The sequence below is a fragment of the Leucoraja erinacea genome, chromosome 1 (genome assembly GCF_028641065.1).
Source record: "Leucoraja erinacea ecotype New England chromosome 1, Leri_hhj_1, whole genome shotgun sequence".
NCBI classification, from domain to species: domain Eukaryota; kingdom Metazoa; phylum Chordata; class Chondrichthyes; order Rajiformes; family Rajidae; genus Leucoraja; species Leucoraja erinaceus.
Genome location: NC_073377.1, coordinates 167,269,100 through 167,293,501, shown reverse-complemented (window position 1 = coordinate 167,293,501; position 24,402 = coordinate 167,269,100). Strand labels below are relative to the sequence as shown.

Below are 24,402 nucleotides of genomic sequence, written 5' to 3'. Positions count from 1 at the left end.
ATAGGCCGGTTAGCCTTATTTGAAAGGTTCAAAGGTCAGTTTATTGTCACGTACCAATTAAATTTAAATTACCATACCATCATACTATATAAAAAGCAACAAGACACACAACTACATAAAAGTTAACATAAACATCCACCACAGTGGATTCCCACATTCCCCATTGTGATGGAAGGCAATCTTCTTCCTCCTCTATTCTCCCGCGGTCGGGGCAGTCGAACTATCCGCAGTCGGGCTGATCGAAGCTCTCGCTACCGGCGGTCGAAGCCCCCGTGTTTGGGGCAATCAAAGCCCCCGGCGATTGGGGCGGTCGAAGCTCCTGCGGCTTGGAGATCCCGAAGTTGGTCCCTAACCAGGGACCACCAGCTCCACGATGGTAAGTCCGCAGGCTCCCACAGTTGGAGCTCCGGAAGTCGGTCTCCAGCCGAGCCCGCCAACTCCTCGGTTAGACCGCAGTGTGGGTGGAGATACGATGCGGGAAAAAAAAATCGCATCTCCCTCGAGGTAAGAGATTTTAAAAAGTTTCAGTGATTGGCAAGATTTTAAAGTCCATTATAAAGGATTAGGTTTCTGAGTACTTAGAAGCACATGATAAAATAGGCCAAAGTCAAAAAGGCTATTGTGAAGAGGAGATCTTGCCTGACGAATCTGTTGGAAATCTTTGAGGAGATAGATAGCAGAATAGATGAAATGGAGAGTCAGTGCGTATTGTTTACCTAGATTTTCGGAAGGCTTTGATAAGTCACCACATGTGGGGCTGCTAAAGAAGATGAGAGGCCATGGTATCAAAGGGCAGATACTAGCGTGGGCAGAAGGTTGGCTGACAGAGACTAGCAGCGTTCTGCAGGAGTCGGTGCTGGGGCACATTGTATACCAATGGTTTGGATGAGGAAATGAAAGCTTTGTGGCCAAGTTTATGGATGATACGAAGATGATACTTCCGGTAGGCGGCGCGGCTCTGGCCAGCAGCGGCCTCTGCAGCCTGTCCGTGTTTTTATTATTTTTGTCTGTGTTTTTATGTAGTGTTTGTTATTTTATGTGTGGGTGTGTGTTGGGGGGGGGGGGTGGGGGTGGGAGGGGGGGGGGGAAACTTTTTGAATCTCTCCCTGCACTGGAGACCCGACCTTTTCTCGTCGGGTCTCAGTCGTCGTTGAGGCCGTAACGAGGAGCGGCCTCCAACAGGAAGAGACCGGGGACTCAGGTGTCGACTCACCTCACCGTCGCGGAGCTGGCCGGGTCCGGGGCGGTGGAGGAGCGCTGCTGCTGCTGCTGCTGTTGCTGCTGCTGTTGCTGCTGCTGCTGCTGCTGCCGCTGCTGCTGTTGCTGCTGCTGTTGCTGCTGCTGCTGCTGCTGCTGCTGCTGCTGCTGCTGGAGAGTGAGGCTCTCTACAGGTCTGTGGACGGCGGCACCGGGAGCCCACGGGTCCCTGGAGGGAGACCGCTTTTCGGGGCTTCTGCAACGGCGACTTCTCCCGCCCGAGTTGCGGGGTCGAAGAGCTCCTGGAGCGGGGCCTGACACCGCTGCCCCGCGCGGCTGGAATGGCCGCGGACCATGGCGAGCGCACAAGGGGGCTCCAACATCAAGACCCGGTGTGCGACCTCACACCACCCGGCGTGGCTTTAATGGCCGCGGGACAATCGCCATCGCCAGCCGGGGGCTATGACTTTGACTCTGACATCGGGGGGGGGAGAGTGCAGTGGAGAGATACGTTTATTTGGCCTCCATCACAGTTATGTGATGGATGTTTATGTTAAATGTAATTATGTTGTGTCTGGGGTCTATTTGTGTGTTATGTATGGCTGCAGAAACGGCATTTCGTTTGGACCTCCAGGGGTCCAAATGACAAATAAATTGATTCTGATTCTGATTCTGATTCTGAAGATGGATGGAGGGGCAGGTAATATAGAGAAAGCAGGGACTCTGCAGACGGGCAGGTTGGGAGAGTGGGCAAAGAAGTGGCAGATGGAATATGGTATAGAAAATTGTGCAGTCATGCATTTTTATAGTAGACTATTTTCTAAATGAGGACAGGATTCAGAAATTGGAGCTACAAAGCGACTTGGGAGCGCTGGTACAGGATTCTAAAAAGGTTGATTTGCAAATTGAATCAGTAGCAAGGAAGGCTAATATAATGCTAGCATTTATTTCCAGAATACAAATACAGGAATGTAATACCAAGGCTTTATAAGGCACTGGTCAGAGTGCATTTGGAGTATTGTGAGTAGTTTTAGACCCTATATGTGAGGAAGGATGTAGCTGGCATTGGAGAGGGTCCAGAGGAGGTTTACGAGAATGATCCCAGGAATCATTGGGTTAACATATGATGAGCGATTGACGGCACTGAGCCTGTACTCACTGGAGTTTAGGGGAAAGAGGAGGGACCTCATTGAAACTTACAGAATAGTGAAAGGCCTGGAGAGGATGTTTCCACGAGTGTGAGTGTATATGACCAGAGGCCACAGCCTCAGAATAAAGGGACATACCTTTAGAAAGAAGCTAAGGAGAAATGTCTTTAGTCAGAGCATCGTGGATCTTCTGACCCTTCAGAATGTTGTAGTTGGCAGGGCAGTACGCTGCATATCGCCATCTTGGACAATGTAACATTTTTATCAATGGATCTGTGGAATTCATTGCAACAGATGGTGGTGGTCAAGTCATTGGGTAGTTTTAAGGCAGAAATGGACAGATTTGTGATTAGTAAGGATGTGGAGGGCTATGGAGAGATGGGGGTTGGGTTTGAGAGGGAAAGATAGATCAGCCATGGAAAAGCTTTTCCCACTGAGAGTCCCACTGGAAGATTCAAACAAGGGGACATGACTTGAGAATTAAGGGACTGAAGTTTAGGGGTAACATGAGGGGGAACTTCTTTACTCAGAGGGTGGTAGCTGTGTGGAATGAGCTTCCAGTGGAAGTGGTGGAGGCAGGTTCGTTTTTATCATTTAAAAATAAATTGGATAGTTATATGGATGGGAAGGGAATGGAGGGTTATGGTCTGAGCGCAGGTATATGGGACTAGGGGAGATTATGTGTTCGGCACGGACTAGAAGGGTCGAGATGGCCTGTTTCCGTGCTGTAATTGTTATATGAATGGTGGAGTAGACTCACTAGGCCGAATGGCCTCATTCTGCTCCTGTGACTTAGCAATTTATGATTTTTTAAATGAGTAAACTTCATCATCATAAGTTACATGGAGAGATGATGAATGGGCAAACACCTCTTTAGCACTGTATGGCCTAGTCCCATTCTTATCATCTTTAAAAAATATTATTAAAAAGAAATATAAAAATGTTCCTTCAAGAGTTATTTTGCATTCTATTTTACCTTAGTGTTTGATCAACTATCTGCTTTAAAAAGATTCTTCGATGCTTTGTATTCTTCTTTTCTTTTCAAAACCTTTGACTTTTATTTACACCTCTCGATCAATTCTAATGAAAGGGCTTTTGGTTTCTTGTTCCCTGTTGTAACCAAGGGATCATATTCTTGTAACAATAAAATAGCTGACTCGTTTAAATGTAATACTGCCTGTGCTTCTGTTTGAATATGTTCATATTTATAAAAACCTAGTAACACTTTTTGAAGCTTATTAAGAAACAACTTTTAAAGATCTATATATCTAAATCCTAATATTACTATCTCCCCCTGATGCCTGTGCTGAACAAGATGCCTAAATAAACTGATCCCTTCTTCCTGCACATGACCCATATACCTTCACTCCCTCCCTGCATATTCATGTCCCTTTCAAAAAAGCCTCTTAAATGTCACTGTCGTTTCTGCTTCCATCACCACCCCTGGCAGCACGGTCTAGGCACTCTCTGCAGAACAACGTGGCCTGCACATCTCCTTTAAGTTACCCATTCTCACCTTAAAGCCATGGTGGGCGAGTCCAGAACCAGGGGCCACAGTCTTAGAATAAAGGGGAGGTCATTTAAGACTGAGGTGAGAAAAAAACTGTCTCACCCAGAGAGTTGTAAATTTATGGAATTCCCTGCCACAGAGGGCAGTGGAGGCCAAGTCACTGGATGGATTTAAGAGAGAATTAGATAGAGCTCTAGGGGCTAGTGGAGTCAAGGGATATGGGGAGAAGGCAGGCACGGGTTATTGATAGGGGATGATCAGCCAAGATCACAATGAATGGCGATGCTGGCTCGAAGGGCCGAATGGCTTCCTCCTGCACCTGTTTTCTATGTTTCACTCCTAGATAAAAGATTCTGACTGTCTACTCTATCTTTCTCAGAGATGTATAAACTAATTGGTTTCCCATCAGCCTCCAGACAAGACAATCCAAGTTTGTCCAAAGACACAAAAAGCTGGAGTAACTCAGCGGGCCAAGTAGCATCTCTGGAGAGAAGGAATGGGTGACGTTTATGTCGAGACTGAAGGGTCTCGACCGGTAACATCACCCACTCCTTCTATCCAGAGATGATGCCTGTCCTACTGAGTTACTCCAGCATTTTGTGTCTATCTTCGCTTTAAACCAGCATCTGCAGTTCCTTCCCACGCTCTCTCCTTATAGCTAATAGCCTTTAATCCAGAGAGCATTCTGGTGAAAATCTTCTGCACCCTCTCCAAAGCCTCCACATCCCTCCTGAAATGGAGCAACCAGAACTGTACTTAATACACCAACGCGGCCTAACCAACGTTGTAAAAAGAAAAGCTGTAACACAACTTCCTGATTGTTATTCTAAATGCCCCACTCGATGAAGTCAAACATACCATACACCTTCTTTACCAATCTCGCTACTTGTACAGCTTGTACTTGTGATGCTACTTTCAATGAGAAACAAATGGGCAATAATGGAGGGTAGACAATAGACAATAGACAACAGGTGCAGGAGTAGGCCATTTGGCCCTTCGAGCCAGCACCGCCATTCAATGTGATCATCCCCAATCAGTACCCCGTTCCTGCCTTCTCCCCATCCCCCTGACTCCGCTATTTATAAGCCTATCTAGCTCTCTCTTGAAAGCATCCAGAGAACCTGCCTGAGGCAGAGAATTCCACAGACTCACCACTCTCTGTGAGAAAAAGTGTTTCCTTGTCTCCGTTCTAAATGGCTTATTCCTTATTCCTAAACTGTGGCCCCTGGTTCTGGACTCCCCCAACATCGGGAACATGTTTCCTGCCTCTAGCGTGTCCAAGCCCTTAACAATTTGTTTCAATGAGATTTCCTCTCATCCTTCTAAACTCCAGAGTGTACAAGCCCAGCTGCTCCATTCTCTCAGCATATGACAGTCCCGCCATCCCGGGAATTAACCTTGTAAACCTATGCTGCACTCCCTCAATAGCAAGAATGTCCTTCCTCAAATGAGGGGACCAAAACTGCACACAATACTCCAGGTGTGGTCTCACTTGCCAGAACTTAAGTTCCTGAGCTATATGTTAAGGTTGAGCAGACCAAAGGTTTATTCTTCGGAGCTCAGGAGACTGAGCAGTGATCTCATAGATGAAGGGGATAGATAGGATGAATGCACAGATTCCTTTTCCCAGTGAAGGGGAATCAAGGAGTAACGGTTTAATAGCTTTAACATAATACAACATACAAACATGTGTTGCTAAATATGACCTGCAACATAGAGCTTTGGTGCAAATTGTGTTTTTATATTTTTGAGAAACGTTACTTTAACATAGTTTGATCATTGGTCAATGTAGCCATTTCAGATCATGATGATTTATTTGTATTCCAGGTTGCATTCATTTTTGGAATATATTCCATGGTGGAAAGCTGTTGGCTCACTTCCCATGTGTAAGTTTTGAGTCTTTATTTGATCTGCCTTCTGTCCTGAGTTTCCATTTGGGGAGGTGGGCTTTGGAGATGGGTCCTGTAGACTTGTGCAGTGGTCTTCTACATAGGGTGAGCCACTACAATAATTCACCAAATGTACTGCAGTAACATCAGAAAAAGATCTGTGGAAACTGAAGATATGATACAGATGGATATTTAAACTTTCTGTATTCTAGTTAAAGCAGGGAAATGTGCTAGGAAGTGGACTTCACTGACTAATATTGTATTGAGACTGTATTAAATTCATTGTCATTATCTCATAAGAGACAACAAAATGGATTTTCCTTACATTTCTGTTATATTCCTATCAGTCCGCATAATATTTTAACATTGTATATTCCTATCAGTCCGCATATAGAACTACAGTAACTAGCATGACCATTAGTGAGGACAGCTCGCTACACCGTATGGCCGCGTGGGGCCGGTCCCACTGAGAAGCGCGGAGGGGTATGTAGTTGTGCGCGACATCGCGCGGGGCTCTGAAATTTTTGTAGTGAACGAAATCTTCTCTCACCAACGGTCTGTCACGGAACTGACGGCCATAGTGGGACAGGCCCAAGACCCTGGCACGACGCAACGTCTCACCTCCAACAGCAGCAGAAGCCGGCAAACGATCGCCGAACTCGGCCTGGGGCTCACGGCCGTTGTGGTCCGGATCCGCCCCCACTTCTACTCCCAGAGCGGGGCCAAGAAAATTGAAGATGGACACAAAATGCTGGAGTAACTCAGCGGGACTGGCAGCATCTCTGGAGAGAAGCAATGGGTGACGTTTCGGGTCAAGACCCTTCTTTTCAGACTGAAGAAGAGTCTCGACACAAAACGTCACCCATTGCTTCTCTCCAGAGATGCTGCCGGTCCCGCTGAGTTACTCCAGCTTTGTGTCCGTCTTCAAATGATGTCACGCGCTCCAGATGGCCGTGCGGGCGAATGAAATCGCGGTTCAACGCGACCACGAGGTCGGGTAATTTGCGTGCCAAGGACACGTAAGTGGGACAGGCCCTTTACACTTTATGTACACCTTCAGTGACTCCCCCTGTGCTAGATTAACAATATTAAAGTTTTATGATTCAAAAAGATGTACTGAAACATTGAACATTAAAAATACAAGAAATAAAAAACTGAAAATGCTTGAAATGCTCAACAGATCAGGCAATATCTATGGAGAGAGAAACAGAATTGATATGTCAGGATAACTGATAAAGTTTATCACCAGGAAACTATGATTATATTTCTCAGCCCACATTTGCTGTCGGTCCTAATACTCAAATATTACTAGCATTTTAGATTTCCCATAATTGCAAGATTTGCTTTTAGTTTAAAATCTTAATATAAATTTGTAAGTTATAGGAGCAGAATTAGGGCATCATCTACTCCACCATTCGGCTGTGCGGGTGAATGAAATCTCGGTTCAACGCGACCACGAGGTCGGGTAATTTGCGTGCCATGGGACACGTAAGTGGGACAGGCCCTTTACACTTTATGTACACCTCAGTGACTCCCATGTGCTAGATTAACAAATTGTTTGCGACTCAAAAAGGATGTACTGAAACATTTTGAAGATCATGGCTGATCTATCTTTCCCTCTCAACCGCATTCTCCTACCTTCTCCCCATAACCCCTGACACACTTACTATTCAAGAATCTGACAATCTTAAAAATATCCATTGACGACCTCCACAGGCATCTGTGACGAAGAATTCCACAGATTCACCACCCTCTGACTAAAGAAATTCCTCCTCATCTCCTTTCTAAAGGTACGTCCTTTTAATCTGAGGCTGTGGCATCTGGTCCTAGACTCTCCCACTAGTGGAAACATCCTCTCCATGGCCACTCTATCCTGGCCATTCACTTCGGTAAGTTTCAATGAGGTCCTTCCCCCTCATCCTCCTAAACTCCAGCGAGTACAGGCCCAGTGCTGTCAAATGCTCATCATATGTTAGCCCAATCATTCCTGGGAATATACTTTGACTTGGTTCAGGAATATTGCCCTAGATGCAATTGTTTTAGCTTTTTATGGATTTTATTTGATTGCAGGCTCTTAATATATATTCTATCAATGTGGACCAGTCACGTGGGAAGGTTATCCTACAATTGCACCAGAAGATGATTGTCATATATCTGTGTAGGAAGGAACAGCAGATGCTGGTTTGGGAAGGGTCTCAACACGAAACATCACCCATTCCTTCTCTCCAGAGACGCTGCCTGTCCCGCTGAGTTACTGCAGCTTTTTGTGTCTATCTATGGTCATATAACTCTTTGCTTAATCTATTCAACAATCATGTGAAGGTATATTTTAAATTGTCATTTACAACTTTCCCTTCTCATTTTGATAACAGTATTGGGCTGGTGGAAGCAGATCGATTCCTGTTTACATCCTCTGTGGATTGTACTGTGAAGCTGTGGAGTGTTAAAGGAGAGTTTGTAGGTACGCATCAGATGAACTAAGTCTTGCTCTGAACATTACCTTTTGGTTATCTTTGCGTACAGATGTTGTACAACTTGATCCATATTGAAATGAGAGTAGAGAGCCAGCAGTTTACATCTATCAAAATCAATGCATAACAATCTGTGGGGTGAATTTGTGGAATGGGTTGGAACAGGAGATAAAAGTTAACACAAACATAATTCAGTTTAAAAAGATGTACAAAAACACTTTTGTTTAAAGGATTTAGGGATGAGGATAGGTGGTTGTGAGTGGGATATTTGTTATACGGATTGTATTGGGAAGGGTGATGGGTTGTATATATGACTAAGATACTGTACAGTATAGAAGGGCTTTTTCTTTTTTTATGTTTTTCCCTCTTTCTTTGTATGGCTTTGTAAATATTTGATTAGTGTATAAATGTAAATAATTTGGTGTACATAGATATGTATAGCTGCTACATTTGTAAATGCAGTTGAATAAGGGGTGGGAATTAATTAGCTTTGGCTTCTTCCTGCTCCTTTTCAGACACATACAATTTCATTTATTTATAGATATTGTTTATGACACTTTATAAATATTCTTGTTTTGTTTTTTGTTTGCTGTTTCACACTTGCTTTTTATTCTTTTAAGTAAGTAAGTAAGTAAGTTTATTGGCCAAGTATTCACATACAAGGAATTTGCCTTGGTGCTCCGCCCACAAGTAACAACATGACATACAGTGACAGTTACGAATGACTTAGAAAACACTAAACATTAATAATAATAATAAAACATGAATGATAAAACACCATTGATCAAGCATGTGAACCAACAAAATACCAGATCAAAGGGAGGCTACAGATTATTCCGTTGGAAATAAAGAATTAAATTAAAAAATTAAAAAAAAAATGCTCAATAAAAACAGAAATTGCTGGAAATACCCAACAGATCAGGCTACATCTGTGGGAAGTGAAACAGAGCTGAGATTTGAGTTTTTAAAACGCTTCACTGCAAGGCGAGAGAGAAGTAGAGAAATCCCACTGAGGAGCAGAAAATACCTTATTCAGGTTAGACATTCCTGAAAGAGAGGTGGCAGTGAATGCAACATGTAAGTGACAAATTGTAGGCACTGGGAATCTAAAAACACAGAAAACGCTCAGCAGATCATCGGTGGGAAGTAAAAACGTTTCATGTTGTGATGAGGGGTTTAGCAGGTGCTGCCCGACCTGCTGGGATTTTGAAGCAGTTTCTGGTTTTATTTGAGTTTACCGGCATCAGCAATATTTTTAGATTTCCACTCAATGTTCAATACTTTGCTCCATTACTTGCGTTCCCCACACCCCTACTTCTGAGTAACAGAACCCGCTACAGGGGACGAGTAATGGTCTATTATATTTCCTCAAATCTTCACTTCAATAGTCGATGGGAATTTGTAACAGTGAGAACTGTAATTGTGTCCTTTCTCTGCCGACTTGGCATATTTTGGCCTCCATGTAAATAACATCCACCTCATTGATCAACGTTGCCACCTCCTCAATAAACTTGATTGTTAGTAAGTCACTCCCTGCCACATACAAAACCATACTGACTGTTCTTTATTAACATATTCTCTTCCAAATGGGAATAACTCCTATCCGAATAATCCTCTCCAATAGCTTCTCTGACACTGATATGAGGCTGACTAGCCTATAATTCCCAAGATTCTCTCTACTTCCCTTCTTACACAAAGGACCAACATTGGCTACGTTCCAATCCTCTGGGACTTTACCCGTGACTATCTTTTCCTACCTAGGCTCTTAGCTCTCTCTGTAGGTTGACAAAGGTGCTGGAGAAACTCAGCGGGTGCAGCAGCATCTAAGGAGCGAAGGAAATAGGCAACGTTTCGGCCCGAAACGTTGCCTATTTCCTTCGCTCCTTAGATGCTGCTGCACCCGCTGAGTTTCTCCAGCACCTTTGTCTACCTTCGATTTTCCAGCATCTGCAGTTCCTTCTTAAACAATCTCTCTGAAAGTTAATATTTAAACAAACCCATCACTTATCTGCCACTCTTGTCTTTTGATCATGGCCTTAATATCTCCGTGTCTGGCTGGATGTCAAATTAAATCTGCTAATGCTCCTTGAATATTAAATAATTAAAAAATAAATCTTATAAACATCAGTTGATGTCATTCCAAGACAAAGGCAAATTGATCCTAAATAATTGTCACCGAGGTTTGGTGAAAATGTAACTTTGTAGCAAATAAACTGAAATTGTTCCTTGAAGTGGCAGGAAACAGGAACTTAAAAAAACATGATTAAGATTTAGTTCACTTACTGCTATAAGAATTGGCCACATTTTAGAGATGGCAGTCTTGAATGTCTTGAAATCTCAAACTGTCCTGAAGGTACATCACTATCAAAGTAATTCTTGTGTCAAGCGATTGTTGTCTTAGCTTCAACAAAAACATGTATGGGTGTGGGTTGAAGAGAAATTTGGCAATCCAACATATATCAAAACTATGGTTAAGTTGCTGAGGCTATATAGTTGTTGCATTTATCTAGACTCAACAGATTTTTAACGATCTATTTAAATTGATAGTTGCAACAAGTTGGCCAAGAACAAGTTCTTTCATTTCACTGCACATCTCGTATGTGTATGTGACAAATAAACTTGACTTGATGAGCAAGAAATCATAAAGGAACAATGTTTATAACATGGGATGAGGCTATTTGGTGCATTTCAGGTCGATATTCAGGTGGTTCCTCACTCTATAGATTCTCAGAAATTCGATCTAATCCCTTTTGAACAATACAACTGATTCTCCTTCCACTCCGATGCTTGCCGTTAAATTCCAGACCGTAATCACATATAAAAGGGTTTTTTTAGTGTAATTGTTGGGGTTATTGTCAATTACCCAGTTCCTACTTCTTGACTCTTATGCAAATGGGAACTGTTTAAATTATAAATAGCAATGAGCTGACGGCATGAAATTTACTTGTTGGTGAGAGATGTTCAGGATGGAGTTTGTACTCTTTTTATTTACGTCATTTTTAATAAGCATGACCTCATTTAAGTCAAAAGAGGTCCATCTGTAATGCTTATCCAAGCGCTGGATTGTTACCAAAGAAACAAAACCAGCTGCAATGAATTTTTTTGAAAGATGGTTCCCAGATGAGATATCGCCCACCGATGGTGCACCAGCTACCTATTCACATGGAGAAAGGTCGCTTTTATCCCTCTCATGACAAGAGGGCAATGGCCACAGCACGGTGAGGTTCTCACTTGGATTGTACAGTTTTGGAAAATATTTTAATTTTCTATAGGTGTCTTTGGCCAAGGTAAACCGTGGAATATTCATAGAAGCCTTTCAGAAAATAATCCGGGGCAATCTATAATCACCAAGGAGTCAAATTCACAATGTGATGGCGGAACTAATGAGAGAGTAAGTATGAATGTTTTCTGATGTTGTAAATAGCACTGGTCTGTAAATTCATATCCTTCAAATCATGATATTGATGTAATCTGTGGGTAGATTGGGATTCAAAAGACAAAAGGATTTGACGGAGGGGAGATTCTGTTCTGCAGAAACAAAATATCTTCCCCTCCCTCCCCCCTGCAGTATTGACCCTCATGCACTTTCTTCAATAATTAATCAAAAGCACTTTCTACAATGCTAATCAAAAGCACCTTAAAATGCTATTCCAATAAATATATAATTGGAAGGAACATATAAAAAAGATATTAAATGGTATCTACGATATATTGTAATTGATGCAATCTACCTGACCTAACAGTGAAGGGAAAGAGACAGAAAGGGAATTCATTCTTCAAATTTGTACATCAGAATGAAGGACTAAGTGTCGAATCAAGAGTTTAATTGCCATATGTACTGGCAATAGTACACGGAAATTCTTACTTGCTTAAGCTTACCAGGTTTGAAAACACAATAACGCACACATAAATATATAATGATTGCAACACACAAATTTAAACTTAATACTGGGTAACCATAATAATGCTATCATTGAAGTCTGCTGTGCAACCAAAGACGCAGTCCATAGAAGGTGAAAGTTGGTGAGGTTAGTTATATGTAGTATTCAAGAGCCTGAGAGGTGCTGGGAAGAAGCTGTTTATGAACCTGGTGGTCATGGTTTCAAGGCTCCTGTACTTCCTTGTTTCCAGATAGTAGTAGCGAGATGAGAGTGTGGCCAGGATGGTGTGGATCTGATTATATTGGCTGTCCTTTTGAGGCACATCACCTATAGATGCCTTTGATGGTGCGGAGATGGACTGGGCATTGTCCAGTCTCCCTGTAGCCTCCTTCATTCCTGGGCATTCTAGTTGCCGAACTAAGCCATGATGCAATCAGATAGTATGCTCTCTACAGTACACGGATAGAAGTTTTGTTAGAGTATTCACTGACATACATAATCTCCTCAGAAATTTCCTGGAAGACTGAGATTATATATGTCAGTGAATTCTCTATCCGTGGACAATATAGAGCATACTAACTGACAATAGACAATAGGTGCAGGAGTAGGCCATATTGGCCCTTCGAGCCAGCACCGCCATTCAATGTGATTATGGCTGATCATCCCCAATCAGTACCCCATTCCTGCCTTCTCCCCATATCCCCTGACTCCATTATCTTTAAGAGCCCTATCTAGCTCTCTCTTGAAAGGATCCAGAGAACCTGCCTCCACTGCCCTCTGAGGCAGAGAATTCCACAGACTCACCACTCTCTGTGAGAAAAAGTGTTTCATCGTCTCCGTTCTAAATGGCTTACTCCTTATTCTTAAACTGTGGCCCCTGGCACTGGACTCCCCCAACATCGGGAACATGTTTCCTGCCGCCAGCGTGTCCAAGTTCGGCTACTGGAATGCCCAGGAATGAAGAAGGCACTAATTAGCTACTTTGAGGCACTAATTAGCATTTCTGCGACTGCATCAATGTTCCAGGCCCATGACAGACATTCAGAGATATGTATAGAGCTTCAAGCTGTTGACTCTCTTCACTGCCATTTCACCTAAGACGGGTTCATGGATCCCTGCTTTGCCTTCCTAAAGTCCACAATCAATTCCTTGGTCTTGCTAACATTGAAAGTAATATTTATTCTGGCAATCTCCCTCCTGGAGTGAATCATCGCAAGCGGTTCTTCATCCAATAACGGTGGTATAATTGGTGAATGGAATTGGAGCTGTGTCTGGCTAGTCATGAAGATGGTGAGAGCAGGGTGCTGAGAACACAGCCTGGGGTACGCCTGCATTGATGGTTAAATGCCAATTCATACTGATTATGAGGAAGTCGAGGATCCAATTACCTAGGATTGAGCAGATGAACGACAGCCTGACCTACATAGTCTTATTGTCCAAGTAGTGCAGAGTGGAGAGACAACAAGGTCACATGCCTTTGATCTATTGCAGTGATAGAATTGAAATGTCAATGAAATTCTTTATAGTATGGTCACTGGGCTAGTGCGGAAATTGTTTCTTTCTTTCATTTTCTCAATTTGATTTCAACCTGATCTAGGTTAGAAGTAAATCGGAGACTGCACTGTTCCTACTCAAAACGAAATATCAAGAAGTTACAAAAGACATAGAACAGGTGGATTCTGTTATCAAGATGAGGTAATTTGTATACGAAACATTATTCTCTCACTAACAACATAAGCAGAACGAAGGGTGAAGTTCCTGCTAGTGATCTTAATGAAAACGGCAGAAGGTTCAAAAAGCAGGACTTCTGGGGTCATCATTGTAGGATGACTCCTTGTGCCACATTGCAAGTGAGGGGGTGGAAATGGGAGGATTGGACAGATGAACCTGTGGCTAAAGAGCTAGTACAGGGAGACCTCATGTACTTGGATGATATGTATCACTTCCTAGGTAGGTGGGATCTGTACAAGAAGTATGGGATGTACCTAAACTAAAAGGGTGCCAATCTCATTGTTGAGGTTTGATCACGCTACTGAGGGATAATTAAGCTAATTTGGCAGGGGGATGGGAGGCATTATAGCAGTGTAAGGGGTGGGGGGGGAACGACACACACACTACATTTATTAATGTAAGAGGACATATCGGATGTTCTAGAATGGAAAGCTTCATCTTCAGTGCAGTTTCGGCAGTGGAGAATTTGAGAGTTGAAATTAGCATTTTGCAATAGCCGGGGGGGGGGGGGGGGGGGGGGGGGGGGGGGGAGTTTGTAAGTTTATAATAGACATCAGTCAATAGTTTGTCCCCTATAATGGAGACAGAGAGATGAAGAAAGAGGAGAGAGCTGTCAGAGACAGTTCAAGGGTGGACGTTAGTGGTAAAGTTACTTAGATCAACATGTTTTGCACGATTGCAGCCCCAATGCAACCGTCAATGTAGTGGAGAAAGGGATGGGAGGGGATACCAATATACCTTTGATAATAATAATAATATATTTTATTGTTATTGCCCATAAGCGCAACGAGATTTGGTATGCAGCTTCCATCCGATGTCATAACTTAAATAACTAATAAAATTTAGATTTAGATATCCCGAGAACATGGTTTGTAAAAAGAACAGTAAAATAGTCAAAACAGTTCAAACAGACTAAAGTGCAGATGTGTCTGTGTGACGTGACCATCCGAGGGAGACAGTCCAGGGGGGTGGGGGGCACTCAGCAGGGCCGGTTCAGAGCCGCTATAGCTCTGGGAATAAAGCTGTTCCTGAGTCTGGAGGTTCGGGCGTAGAAGGCCTTGTAACGTCTGCCGGAGGGAAGTAGTTCGAACAGTCAGTTACAAGGGTGTGAGGAGTCTTTGTGGATGCTGACGGCCTTCCTGAGGCACCGTGTGTGGTAGATGCCCTCCAAGGCTGGTAGCTCTGTCCCAATGATCCTCTGCGCTCTGTGGACGACGCGCTGAAGAGCTCTCCTCTCCGCCTCCGTGCAGCTGAGATACCACACAGAGATGCCATACGTTAATATGCTCTCTGTGGTGCAGCGGTAGAACGTTGTCAGCAGCTGTTGGGGCAGACCAGTCTTTTTTAATGTCCTCAGGAAGAACAGTCGTTACTGTGCCTTCTTGACCAGCGCAGCGGTGTTGGTGGACCATGTGAGGTCCTCTGAAATGTGAGTGCCCAGAAACCTAAAGCTGGAGTGTATTAAAGGTTTGATCAAGAAATAAAAGACATATAGCGGACATGGACAATTAGGATTGAGGGAGTTATTTGTGGAATATAGAGTAGGAGAGAATTTAATAAAGATATCGGGCTCCAAAAACAGGCCAAGAGATATCCTTGTCTAACATCAAGGAGAATCCCAAGGCATTTCATTGGTACATCAGGAGCAAGAGGGTAGCCAGAGAAATTGTGCATCCTCTTAAAGCAGCATCTGTGAAGCCAGTGTCTTGAATGGAGCGGATGGGCTTGTACACTCTGGAGTTTAGAAGGATGAGAGGGCATCGCATTGAAACATATAAGATTGTTAAGGGCTTGGACACGCTAGAGGCAGGAAACATGTTCCCGATGTTGGGGGAGTCCAGAACCAGGGGCCACAGTTTAAGAATAAGGAGTAAGCCGTTTAGAACGGAGACGAGGAAACACTTTTTCTCACAGAGAGTGGCGAGTCTGTGGAATTCTCTGCCTCAGAGGGCGGTGGAGGCGGGTTCTCTGAATGCTTTCGAGAGCTAGATAGGGCTCTTAAATATAGCGGAGTCAGGGGATATATGGAGCAGGCAGGAACGGGGTACTGATTGGGGATGATCAGCCATGATCACATTGAATGGTGGTGCTGGCTCGAAGGGCTGAACTCCTGCACCTATTGTCTATTGTCTGTTGACCCAAAATGTCGACCATCTCTTTGGTCATAGTTGCTGCTTAACACATTGAGTTCTTCCAGCAGTTTGCTTTTGTTATTAGAGGAAGTGAGTAGTATATGGATAATTTGGAACAAGTATAGGAAAGAACTGCAGATGCTGGTTTAAATCGAAGGTAGACACGAAATGCTGGAGTAACTCAGCGGGACAGGCAGCATCTCTGGGGAGAAGGAAAGGGTGACGTTTCAGGTCTGAAGAAGGGTCCCGACCCGAAACGTCACCCATTCCTTATACCCAGAGATGCTGCCTGTCCCGCTGTGTTACTCCAGCATTTTGTATCTGCCTGAAATATGTATCGAGGAGAGTTAAGATGTCATTGGGGGCATATTGTTTAATTAAACCCCATTAAAGATTAATGAGATCTTTCTCAGGTTATGATGACAGGTAAGATAAGAGATACAGTACATTCAGAAAGTATTCAGACACCTTCACTTTTTCCACATTTTGTTACGTTACAGCCTTATTCTAAAATGGATTAAATTATTTTATTTTTATCATCAATCTACACACAATACCTCATAATAAAAAAGAGAAAACAGGTGTTTAGAAATGTTTGCAAAGTAATTAAAAAGAAACAACTGAAATATCACATATACATAAGTATTCAGACCCTTTACTCAGTACTTTGTTGAGGCACCTTTGGCAGCGATTACAGCCTCAAGTCTTCTTTGGTATCACGCTACAAGCTTGGCACACCTGTATTTGGGTAATTTCTCCCATTCTTCACTGCAGATCCTCTCAAGCTCTGTCAGGTTGGATGGGGAATGTCGATGCACAGCTATTTTCAGGTCCCTCCAGAGATGTTTGATCTGGTTCGAGTCCGGGCTCCGGCTGGGCCACTCAAGGACAATCATAGACTTGTCATGAAATCACTCCTGCGTTGTCTTAGCTGTGTGCACAGGGTCATTGTCTTGTTGGAAGGTGAACCTCCGCCCCAGTCTGAGGTCCAGAACACCCTGGAGCAGGTTTTCATCAAGGATCTCCCTGTACTTTGCTCTGTTCATCTTTCCCTCGATCCGGACTAATCTCCCAGTTCCTGCCGCTGAAAAACATCCCCACAGCATGATGCTGCCACCACTATGCTTCACTGTAGGTATGGTATTGGCCAGGTGATGAGTGGTGCCTGGTTTTCTCCAGATGTGACACTTGGCATTAGAGTTCAATCTTGGTTTCATCAGACCAGAAAATCTTGTTTAGGTGCCTTGTTTCTCATGGTCTGAGAGTCCTTTAGGTGCCTTTTGGCAAACTCCAAGCTGGCTGTCATGTGCCTTTTACTGAGGAGTGGCTTCCGTCTGATCACTCTACCATAAATAAAGGCCTGATTGGTGGAGTGCCCCAGATATAGTTGTCCCTCTGGAAGGTTCTCCCATTTCCACAGAGGAACTCTGGAGCTGTCAGTGACCTTCGGGTTCTTGGTCACCTCCCTGACCAAGGCCCTTCTCCCCGATTGCTCAGTCAGCTCTATGAAGAGTCCTGGTGGTTCCAAAGTTCTTCCATTTAAGAATGACAGAGGCCACTGTGCTTTTCGGGACCTGCAATGCTGCAGAAATTGTTTTAATCCCTTCCCCTCGATCATCAGTCCCACTGTCTCGTGGAAAGCCATTTAGAGATTTAGACATATTTTCCTTTTTAACAAATTTCAAAATCCGCGGAGAAATCTCATACCTGAGATCTGTGTCCTGGCACAATCCTGTCTCGGAGGTCTACGGACAATTCCTTAGTCTTCATGGTTTGGTTTTTGCTCCGATATCTGTGGAACTTTATATAGACAGGTGTGTGCCTTTCCAAATCGTGTCCAATCAATTTAATTTACCACTGGTGGACTCGCCAAGTTGTAGAAACATCTCAAGGATAATCAATCGAAACAGGATGAACCTAAGCTCAATTTTGAGCATCATAGCAAAGGGTCTGAATACTTATGTAAATATATTTCAGTTATTTATTTTTAATTAACTTGCAAACATTTCTAACGCCTGTTTCCGCTTCTTCATTCTGGGGTATTGGGTGTAGATTGATGATATTTAAAAAAAATTTTTTTTAATCCATATTCAAATAAGGCTCTAACGTCACAAAATGTGGAAAAAGTGAAGGGGTCTGGTTAGATTACTTTCTGAATGCACTGTAGCTGGAGGCCCTGATGGCCATTTTTGCATTTTAATTAGGCACAGGTGTAGTGCCAGAAAACAGGAGGATTGCTTATGTTGTTCCTTTATTTAAGGCAGGCAGCAGGGAAATCAGGTAATGAACATGCACGTGGCATATTTGGCCTGAGGCAACTTTACAAAACACTAGTTAGGCCACTCAGAAGTAGTGTGCAGATAAGGTAGTTAGTCAAAATATTTCTTTGCCAAGGAAGGGGTATAAAAAACAAGAGGGTTTAGGTTAGAAGTGAGGGGTAGGAGTTTTAAAGGGGATTTAATGGGAAGATGCTTTACACAGTGGCTCCTGTCTGGAATTCACTGCCAGAGGTTGGAGTATGAAACAATATAATTCAAGAGACACATTGTAGGTACAAATAGAACTAAGGCCTTGAAGGAGACAGAGCAAATGCAAGAAAATTGGATTAGTGTAGGTAGGCAATAGGGTCAGTATGTACCATTTTTATGCTATACGACTGACACAGGGACTAACTCTACAGAACGTTTTTCCTTCCATAATTTATTATGTAAAAGAATATGTGTGTTATGATTGTGTTTATAAATTGTTTTGTTGTTTGTCTTTTGCACAAAAGTCCACGAGCATTGCCACTTTCATTTCACTGCACATCTCGTATGTGTATGTGACAAATAAACTTGACTTGACTTGACATCCAAAATGTAAATGCAAGAAAGATGATCACTGTGACCTCTCCACTATTTACAAAAACATGCTTTTCCTTTCAGATTGCAGGAACAGAAGCGGAAGCATATTGAAAAACAACAAGTTTATGGAAGGCCGGCTGCATATCAGTCACTGCATTGTCATGATTTGGCCGACACTTCAATGAAGATCTTGAAGCCTGATCCAGCAACAGAACTGTTCCCTGTTAATAACATCATTTCAGAGCCCTGAAACCCCAAAGTAGAACATGGCAGTATTTATAAATTACATTGATAACCTGTGATTGATATTGATATTTTAAATCACTATAAATAGGATTCTAGATATACTCTTCAAATATAGTCACTAATATTGCATTTCCTACTGATGGTGATAGTGGAGGATAGCTAGACTAGATGCCCTGCTTTTTGAGGATCTATCTGGACATCTGTATATTTGTGTTGAAATTAATTGGGTGGTTCTTGCATCAAGTTGCATCCAGGATACTAAAGGAAGAATAACCCATATTTTCTCTTGTGGTGTCAGTCATTTCTTATGTGTGAATCAAATTTACTAGTCAAGGTTCTGTGATAGTGCAGTATACATTCTGGCTGAAATGGCCCATCATCATTTGCAACTGGATATGTGAAGATTGCAGGACTTTAACTTAATCTATTCAGTTTTGGTTTTTGAAAAGGTTCTGTATTTATTCTGTAGCCTGTAGGTCTTGGCATGTTCTTCCGTACAGATGGCCACAGCTTTTAATACAAGAGTACCTGCAGTTACAGTCTTTCCCATTCATACTTCTCACTACCTGTATAATCTGCTTCCATTAGGATACATCTGCTTATGGTACCTATAAACTATATATGAACACTAGGGAATATTCCTGTCCTCGGCTTCTAAGTGATGTCCAAGAGATGCAACACCAGACCTTAAAAAACCCCCCCCAGAAATTTCAGATGTATAAAGCACAGCGGTTGGCAGCTGTTAACAAGTGGCTATGGAAATGTCTTATAAACAAATGTTAATGTAATATTGGCAGACAAACACAAGGTTTGTTTGTCTGCCAACATTACATTAACATTTGTTTATAAGACATTTCCATAGCTTGTATCTATCCTACACGTGTACAATGCCTGCAGTTATGCTAGGATTAAATTAATAATTAATCAGAACAAGCCAAGAGTTTACTGAGATCCAGAGCAAAACAATGTTGGTGAGTGATGAGCAAGTTTTCCATATTTGTGTAGCCTGTTGCATTCTGGAGGTGGAGACGTATTGATCTAATCTTACAACAATAAACAGAGCTAGACTTGGATATTAATACCCAGATGGCAGTAACTGCATACTTTACTTAAAAAAAGATACTTTTTCTATACGTTTAATACTTTATCGGAATTTAATTTTCATTCCTGGAGAGCTGAGTTACGAACCTAAAGAAATTCATACGGAGTGCTTCTAATTTCTTTCTCAGATATTGTTCATGAGCATTACTCATGCAGCCAGCTACATACAGAGGATTAACAAAACAAATTATAATGGTTACCATAGGAATCCCCATATCTAGGATTTGAATTCATGGGCATATATGAACAGAACAATTACATTCCTGCTATACCAAGTCTCACAAGCTTTAAAGCATAACCAATTGACCAAAATTATCAAGCTGGAAAACAGATGCCAATGTTTACAGTCCTGTGAAATTAACAGCTAGCCATAAATACCAAAATATCATAGCTTCAACTGATGTCTGAAGCACAAGCAGCCTTTGTCCCCCAGTGCAAGACATTTAACATCATTTGAAAGAATATATTTGACTGCAATTACTGGCTTTTCTTATAAATTTCTGCAAAGCACCCGTTAAAATGTTCCCATTAACAGGCCGTGTGATTTTTGCCTATTTTGCATAATATTGCTAAGAACAGCTCATGTATCTTTATTACAATTCAATATTTTTATAATTTACCAGGGTAGGAATTATGTTCCAGTGCATCTGGAAAAACATTCAATTATACGTGGAATATCAGCTAAAGATGGTCATTTAATAGTTGAGGAAAGTAACCTTGGTTATACAAATACATGTTGTATGTGAGAGTTTAAATAATTAAGTTCACAGATCCCAGTCGACAATCCATTGGAGCATTTGTAAAATAAAACACCAATGTTTAAACACTACAATAATCCAGGCCATTTTTCAATTATAAATGTTGCACACGTGGCTGCTATATTTTGAAGATATCCAATTTAAAGAGGATAGAATTAAGGCATGAAGTGGAGAGTTGCAAAGGGGGTGAGTGACTGACTCTTCAAGTGCTTGTAAACCAGATACAAAAACCCTAAAAAGATGATACAAAATAAAGAAATCGGCAGCTAACAGCATTACGATATTTAAATCAATCTGGTAGGATTTGAGGTTTCACCATTTTAATACCAAAGAAACCGAGCCAGGTACATTTGAGAAAAAAAACTGAATGTGCCATGTAAACTAGACGTACAACAGAAATTGCAGTCTGAGATGACGCCAAAGGGACTTTTCTTAAATATAAAAGAGGCTATTTTCAATCCACTTCCATTTCTGAATTCCGGGTTTCCACAGGCTTTTGCTGCTCAGTTGGTTTGGGGTTGTCACCACCTGCTGCTGCAGATTCAGGCTTTAGATCAATCCCACTTTCCTCATGCAATGGCCCATTGGCTTTATCCTTTTCAGGAAGTGGTTCCACTTTGGGCTTTGGCTTGTTAACAATGGGATCACATGTTGACTCCAGTTCCTAAATAAATTAGTAAATTGAGAAGAACAATGAAAACTTGCCTTAATCCAAAGTGTTCATTGCAATACTTTGTACTATACACCTAGTTCAGATTTTAATCTTTAAATACAATTTTTACATTTTTGAGATACACAACATGGAAATAGGCCCTTCGTTCCCACTCATCGGTGCCGACCAAGATGCCCCATCTAATCTAGACCTATTTGCCCATTTTTGACCGATAGCCCTCTCAACCTGACCTATCCATGTATCCTTTAAATGTTATTAGCGTACCCTAAATGTCAGCGTGTTCTTCCACATATCACACTGCTTCTCAGGTTCCTATTAAATCTTGCCCCTCTCACCTTAAATCTATGTCCTCTCGTTTTTCATCCCCCTACCCTGGGTATAGACTCTGTGCATATTCATCCTAGTTCCCGTATGATTTTATACACCTCTATGGGATCACCCTTCAGCCTCTTGCTCTCCACGGAATAAAGTTCTTGCCTGTCCAATCTCTCCCTATAACTCAAGCCCCCCGAGACCTGGCAACATCCTTGTAAATCTTCTCTGCACTCTTTCCTGCTACCTTTTCATATTTTCCAGATTTTTTCATTGATCATTCAATTAAATATCATAATTCACACCATTCTACTCTTACTAGCTCCATTATCCGAGTACCATCTCCCTCTTTCACCACAGATATGCCAATTTTCCACCAAGTATATCAAATTTATTTTCCAGTCATCACTAAATCTGTCTGACAAACGATGATAGCATTGCTTTCAAGATTATAACAATGCTGCATAATTTTTTCAGCCAATTACCTTAACATATTTGACCTTCATCTATGTAGATTGTTCTTACATAAATATGATAAAAGGATAATCAATCTGAAACATTATCACACCACAGAGAGCACGAGTTTCATCTATTTCCAGTAAATTGTATTTGCGTTGGTGATTTTGTTTTTTGCATTCAAAAATATCTGGTATCCCCTAACAGCCTTTCAGTGTATCCTGAAAAGTGTAGGTTCATAATACCTTTTTAGTTTGTTTTAAATTAAGCCCTCTTCCCAATAGATGACTGATTCCCAAAAGCTCACCAACAACTGAAACATGCTCAACGTAATCCCTGGAACTACATCCACTGGCATTAGTACGTCCTGCAGCATAAAAAGTTACACTTTTCCTCCCCTTTTGAATATTGTCGGGTATTACTTTGCCAGTCCACCCTTTGATTTAGCTCGATCTCTATTATTGCCAAAATACAATATTCCAACATTTTGCTGTTTACATACGAAAGTCAAACAGCAATAAGGCAACTCTAATGACAAGCGAGTTCTTCAGCTACAACAGTCAATTAAGAAGAACACTGCATGGATTCCAGATACAGCAATACCGTATAACGGTGGGGGGGAGGGGGAGATGGTGCCCTTTATTGCTGTAGTGTTGGAGTAACTCAGTAGGTCGAGCAGCATTGCTGGAGAACATGGAAAGTGGGCTTTGAGACCCTTCTTCAGATTGATTCAGTCTGTTGAGTTACTCCAGCACTTTGTATCATTTCACCTGATAACTAGGAGCAGAGACCCTGGTTTGCACTAGCGAGTCCTTCACCCACCGCACGTATCAGTGACACGGATGAAGCCCTGGGGTCAGGTCGCTACCAACGACAAGATGAGCTTGATCACCGTGGGGCTCCTATCCTCACTCACCTGCTGCCACTTCCAAGGTGGAGTATGTTGGTGACCCCAGGGTAGGAGGCAGCAGTCAAGTGGGCAGTGGACAAAGCCACCACCGACACCAAGGTGCAGCAGCTGATGAAAGGGACGGAGCCCTGCAATGTCTAAGCACGTCCTGTCAGTGGCCCGAAGAATATGCTGTCTCCAGCCGGACCGTGCAGTCGATGAAGGGCTGGCTGGTGCACCTTGCAAGGCGGAGATGGGGTCAGAAGCCGGAGCTCTAACCCAGTGGTTCCCAACCTTTTTTAGCTCATAGCTTTTAATTTTTCTGTGCCCCCCCCCCCCCCCCCCCCCCCCTGGATGAAGGGAAATATTTTGTGGGTTCAATAAAACAACCATTTATAATCAGACATTAAAAATATATTTCAACTGCATAGATTTAAATTTATTAGAACTGAAATTTAGGAGGCAACAGGGTGGTAGCTCTGTTGCCTCCTTCATCGAGCTGGTGGCCCCCTAAATCCCAAAGTCTTTCTGTGGCCCCCCTGAAATTTGTGGCCCCAGGTTGGGAATCACTGCTCTAACCGATCGGGAAGGCATTGCGAGCTGGGGGTGGTATCGGCAGGTCCGTCACTACATCCAAAACCTGTTATATAGGGGTCCATTAAAATGAGGATTAGCTGTAGTTTCAAAGCACCAACTGATCAGTCAAATGCAAATTATTCCTTCTTACCTTCACTTTGTTTATTATTTCAGCTACTTTCACAATGGGGTCCTGGAACACCATCTGGTTGTTCTGTGCAATCATTCTATTATTCATCCACTCCATGGAACTACTGACATTTTTTTCTACTTTTGCCATCTCCGCAGCATCAATATGTTCATAGTTTTCATCCTATTTGAAATATATATTTTAAATATCAAAAATTGTAAATTACTAGGATGTTGGAATGAATCTATCAAAAATCAGAATACCATTTTTCAACTGTTATGTTACTCAAAATCAAATTAATAGACGATTCAGACTGTAGGCATAAGCCATTATCAATGAAATGACATTCTGGCTTTATAACAACCTTATACCAACTTTGTGTTAATATTGCTTAGTGCAGAACTTTGAATCGTATGTTCTTTTGGGGAAGAAGTCATGAAGGGGAATACTGCAATTGTG

The 24,402-nt window shown here is 42.3% G+C and overlaps 2 protein-coding genes and 1 long non-coding RNA gene across 3 annotated transcripts in view; 2 read left to right on the top strand and 1 right to left on the bottom strand.

The window, feature by feature from the left end:
* LOC129697971 (WD repeat-containing protein 49-like) overlaps positions 1–7,822 on the top strand; it is a 37,365-nt gene extending 29,543 nt beyond the window's left edge. The window contains exons 15-17 of the mRNA XM_055636793.1: positions 5,683–5,741; positions 6,128–6,185; positions 7,815–7,822. Coding sequence (XP_055492768.1) covers positions 5,683–5,741; positions 6,128–6,185; positions 7,815–7,822 — 125 coding nt within the window. The remainder of the gene's footprint in view (positions 1–5,682; positions 5,742–6,127; positions 6,186–7,814) is intronic.
* Positions 7,823–7,854: 32 nt separating this feature from the next.
* LOC129704477 (uncharacterized) lies at positions 7,855–19,468 on the top strand. The gene is made up of 4 exons (XR_008724733.1): positions 7,855–8,205; positions 11,488–11,606; positions 13,694–13,791; positions 18,884–19,468. It is a non-coding gene; the product is annotated as an uncharacterized LOC129704477 (long non-coding RNA).
* Positions 19,469–20,824: 1,356 nt separating this feature from the next.
* LOC129704470 (heat shock 70 kDa protein 4L-like) overlaps positions 20,825–24,402 on the bottom strand; it is a 62,306-nt gene continuing 58,728 nt past the window's right edge. The window contains exons 18-19 of the mRNA XM_055647572.1: positions 23,965–24,126; positions 20,825–21,571 (exon numbers count right to left, since the gene is read on the bottom strand). Coding sequence (XP_055503547.1) covers positions 21,362–21,571; positions 23,965–24,126 — 372 coding nt within the window. The 3' untranslated portion in view covers positions 20,825–21,361. The remainder of the gene's footprint in view (positions 21,572–23,964; positions 24,127–24,402) is intronic.